This window comes from Coptis chinensis, chromosome 5 (genome assembly GCF_015680905.1).
Source record: "Coptis chinensis isolate HL-2020 chromosome 5, ASM1568090v1, whole genome shotgun sequence".
NCBI classification, from domain to species: Eukaryota; Viridiplantae; Streptophyta; class Magnoliopsida; order Ranunculales; family Ranunculaceae; genus Coptis; species Coptis chinensis.
The window spans coordinates 60,135,412-60,140,271 of NC_141460.1; the positions used below are offsets into that span (position 1 = coordinate 60,135,412).

Sequence of the window (4,860 nt, forward strand, 5' to 3'; positions counted from 1 at the left end):
CTGAGCCAATACTCCATGCCATATGCCCTTTCATCTTTTCCAAAGCCCATTTAAGCCTTTTCTAGATGGATGAGCATTTATGACTCGTCAACCACCTTCCATGCTTTAATTTGTATTTCTTAACCATATACTGTGACCACTAGTTATTCGTCGTGATCATTTGCCATGCCAGATTCATGAGAAGTGCAAGGTTCAACTCCTTCAGGGGTCTAAGGCCTAGCCCACCTTCCGCCTTTGGCCTGCAAACTTTCGCCCATTTTAGTGTGATAGTTTTTCTTACTGCTGGGTTCCCAGACTAGATGAAGTTTCTGATGGCTGCTTCCCCTTCCTTTATGATCTGTCTCAGCCATTTGTAGATTCCCATGTTGTTTAGTATAGTCTGTGCAAGGACCACTCTCCCCTGAAATGAAAGTAACTTTCCTGCCCATCCACTTGCTCTCTTTTTGATCTTGTCAACTAGAATTTGCATGCTAGATTGTGTGACACGACCTTTGAATAGCGATACCCCCAAGTATACCTCAGGCAAGGAGCCTTCCATCATGACAAATATTGCTTCCACCTTTCTTCTTTTGGTGTCTGTCATGCTTTCGAGGAACAAATTGCTATTTTCCCTGTTAATGAGCTGGCTAGCCGCTAGTTGGTAGTCATTCAAGCAATTTCTCAAGTGTCTGAGGCCTTTTAAACTTCCATTAGCAAATAGGATGATGTCATCCGCAAACTGAAGGTGTGATGGAGAGTATGTATTCCTAACAAATGCCATAGGGATGGTTTGGCCTGAGGTTTGTAGCCTCACTATGCTTCTGCTGAGAGCATCCTTTGTAATAGAAAAAAAAGAGGAGATAGGGGATCCCCTTGTCGAAGTCCTCTGCTAGTGCCAAAGAACCCACAAAGGCCACCGTTTATCATAATAGAAATCTTTGCGCTGCTGAGAATGTTCTTGATCATGTCACAGAAATTTGGGCTGAATCCAAATCTCTTCAGTACCATAAAGAGGAAGTCCCAGTTGAAAGAATCAAATGCCTGAGAGATGTCCAATTTGATGATTGCATTTCCACCCCATCTTTTTATGTGCATATCATTGATGAGTTCTGAGGACATAGCAATTGTCGTGCTTTCTGTTCTTCCCTTCAAAAACCATGTTGCTCACAACAAATGATGTTCATGGCAATAGATGTTAGCCGGTTAGCTAAAATTTTAGTAACAATCTTGAAAATGAAGTTACTTAAACAAAGTGGCTTGTACTAACCAATTTCCTGAGCATTCTTGCATTTCGGAATCAGCACCAAAAAATTTGAGTTCATTCCTTGCAAGATGATGTGATCAGTGAAGAACGAACTAATGGCTCGACAAACATCATCTCTCACTATGCTCCAATATTTCTGGAAAGAACATGCCCTGAAAGTCGTCAGGTCTTGGGGAGCTTTGTAGATCCATACCCATAACCGTGTCTGTTATTTCTCTCCAGCTAGGTATAGCTATGAGCATGTCGTTTTGCTGTTCAATAACCACATGTGGGATGAGGTTCAAAAGCTCCTGGTTTCGCAGTACAGGGATGGCTTCAAACTTGACTTTGTAGGCTTGTACCATGTACTCCTTGATAAGACATTGGTCATGCAGTATAGTTCCTTCATCTATCTTGATCTCCTCAATAAAATATTTGGATTGCCGAATCCGTGCTTTAGCTTGGAAATAAGCAGAGTTTCTATCCCCTTCAAGCTCCTCTTTGATGCATGCTCTTTGTTTCCACATAGTGGCTTCAGTGTGCATGAGGTTTGAGATGAGTTTTTCCATTTCCAGTTCTTGTAAATGAAGTTGGACATCAAAGGACTCCTGCTCTTGCTGTTTTTGGATGTCTTTGAGGGATTTATTTGCCTGAGCGATTTTATCTCTAGTGCCCCAGTAGATATTTTTGTGCCAGGCCTTTAGAGTACTCTTGAGTCTTTTGAGCTTGCGCATTACAAGGCGAATATGACCATCACACATTGGCTCACTCTAGCTTAACTTTACCATGTTCATGAACTGGTTGTGCTCTAGACAGATCTTTCTAAACCTGAATGAAACATTGTCAAGCCTAGTGTTTTTGTTACACCATCCCATAACTGGTGAGTAATCAGAGAACTTGCATTGCAATATCTTGCATCTCTAGTTAGGATTTGCCAGCAGCCAGCTACTACTGACTAGTGCTCTGTCTATCTTCGCCAAAATCCACTACTTCCCTATTTGCCTATTACACCAGGAGATGCTATGCCCCAGAGTGGCCATGTCCAAAAGCACATTATTGTTTATGAAATCCACGAACTCATTCATTGCTCTTTGGTTTGGATACCTTCCACCTTTCTTCTCAGTTCTTGTGGTAATGGAGTTGAAATCTCCAATTACAATCCAGGAAGTGTTTAGTGCACCAAAAACCCCAAGTTCTTCCCATAAGGCTCTTCTTTGTATGTAGAAGCATTTGGCATAGACAAAAGATATGAAATGTTGGTTCATATTCACAATGATATGCTGGTCATTAATGGCAACTACATTCACCGCCAAGCCGTTCTTCCAAAAAACCCAGATATTGCCTGTTTTGCTATCCGAATGGTTATGTGCAAAGGTATTGTTGTGGCCCTTGTTAATCAACCATGATGGAGTAACAGAGGGGGCTATATGAGGCTCTGCCACACCGATCAAGTCTGGCTTGTACTTCTGTATAATTTCTTCTAAGTATAACTTAGGAGATGTTCTTCTCATTCCACGAACATTCTAGAATAGGACATTCATCATTGTTTATGCTGAGTTATTTTTCCTCGCCCTTGTAGATGGAGGAGAGTACTCCTGCAACATCCATTGCGGCTTATTCTTTTTCTTTGCTATCTTCTCCTATGGTTCTTCACCAGCCTCTTCATTCTCATTATCCGCAAAATCAGCCCAGTTGACCGATCTCAGTAGAGAGTTAGCCTCATTTATTACTTTGGACCTGTTTCTGTCTCCCGAGAGAAGATTAGCCTCATGTTTATTAGATTTGGACCTACTATTCGAACCCTCTCAAAGCTCTTATTAGGAAGATGGTATTGGCTTTGATCCAAATCAGCTCCATTTGACAACCTCGATGTCTTTTTTCTCAATAGTCTCTTCATGGTTGAAGGTAGACACTATGTTGTGGGAAGGACCATGTGCCAAAGGGGAAGCGAAACTCTCACCCATTGGAAGGGTATTCAATACTTGCAATCTGACAGCCTCTTCAAGATTTGATCGAAAGTTAGGCATTATGGTAGTTGGAAGTTCTTTTTGACAGAGCAAAGCTGGCATCCCCGCGACTTTAGAAAATGACGGTGCTGCTGCCACAGAAACCTTAGCCCCATTATTTGCCAGAGTTGCACCCTTCTTGCCACAAAACGCTCTTCCAGAGAGGCCTTGGACTTAGACAATTCTGTATCAGCCATCTCACCTACTGCTTGTGGGCTTATCTCATGTTCCACAACTGCTTTCTCAATTCTTCCAGCCAACTGATCATTTGCTACCTTTGTATTCGCAACTTTTGCAAACGTATCCGCACCCTCCTTAGGAGTATTCTCCTTCGTGCCATCTAAAGGGAGTTTCTTAGAATCACCATCTGGAGCAAAATGCACTGTTGTGTTATCCTTAGTTACACCCCCTGCAGTAAATATCACTACGGTAATACCCTCAGACACACCTACTGAAGATAAATTCTCTGCAGTGGAGCACGCCGCTTTCCCCATGGTAATCTCCGGAGATTTCTCTGCTGGAATGTGATCCTAGTCCTCATGAGCATCCACAAGTTGGTCATTATCCTCAACAGTGTGTATCTCATCCACCTCAAGCCCCTCAAACCTATTATGTGTCTGAACTTCTTTGGGCTTGTCGGAGTTTTTCGCCCTCCACAATGACTCCCCTTGCTTACTGGGCTCTCCTGTGGGCTTTTTCTTTCCGTGTCTTCTACGTCTTTTTTCTCCTATCGGTTCCATGGGGGGAGTGGCATCCACTACCACCTCCTTATCCTTGTTTCCCTTGTTTTTGTTATGATACATATCGCTTCGAAGCCTCCTACATTCCGTTACCAAATGCCCCACAATTTTGCAATGTGTGCACATTTTTGGTAGTTTGCCCACCTCGATAGGTTGCCAGAAGTTGGTGATAAGCACCCAAAAGTGTATTATAAAACCCCATTGAGACATATAAACTTGGTTAATTATGTGTTTAATAATCATGAAATAAATATGTTTTCATACTTTTGCAAGTATTCGCAGTAAACATGGGAATATTGATTAAACCTACGATAAAGCACGAGGAACGACGTATATATGAATTCTTCCAAATCCGCACAGAAGCATCAAACTTCCGAAGCTCCTACCTCTTGAACCAGGACTCCGAATGCGCAAGTGAGCTACTCAGACAATCAGGGCGATGAACTCTACGCATAGGCGGGAAGTTGTAAAATTGCCCAAAGACCGGACCGCCACTGGACTGCACATAGACCCACTATGTGGGCCTGCATGATTAGATGAGTCATCAATCATGGAGCATGTCAAGACAAAAATGACAAATTATTGGTGCAAAGTTGACACCTTGCATGTAATTAATTAGATTAGGTGTTAATAGTGAAAAAAAAGGCAAGGTGTCACTTTGTTTTAATGTGGTGGATAAAAATGAAGTAAATGTGGTTTGATGTTTCACGTGGGAGGAAATGAGATTTCTCTCAAATGGAGAAGAAAACAAAATAAGGGGGGGACACTCCATTTACTCCCTTGACTTTTTTTCCTTACCTTGTATTATTTTAGTTCCTTAGTCTTAGATTTTTATTTAGTTTTTATTTTGGTAAGAAAAAGCTTGTAATAGTTTTAATGGAGGAAACTTTGG

At 41.8% G+C, this 4,860-nt stretch overlaps 1 protein-coding gene across 1 annotated transcript; it reads right to left on the minus strand.

Annotated features, from left to right (window-relative positions):
• Positions 1–295: 295 nt before the first annotated feature.
• Positions 296–760, minus strand: LOC147498185 (uncharacterized). Its single transcript, XM_086563166.1, has one exon. It carries the CDS (start codon positions 758–760, stop codon positions 296–298), a length of 465 nt encoding a protein of 154 aa, XP_086419292.1.
• Between the last annotated feature and the right edge of the window lie 4,100 nt (positions 761–4,860).

What these genes read in the sequence shown, in the direction of transcription:
- LOC147498185 (XM_086563166.1), bottom strand. Translation starts at nt 760, where the DNA reads ATGGCATTTGTTAGGAATACATACTCTCCATCACACCTTCAGTTTGCG.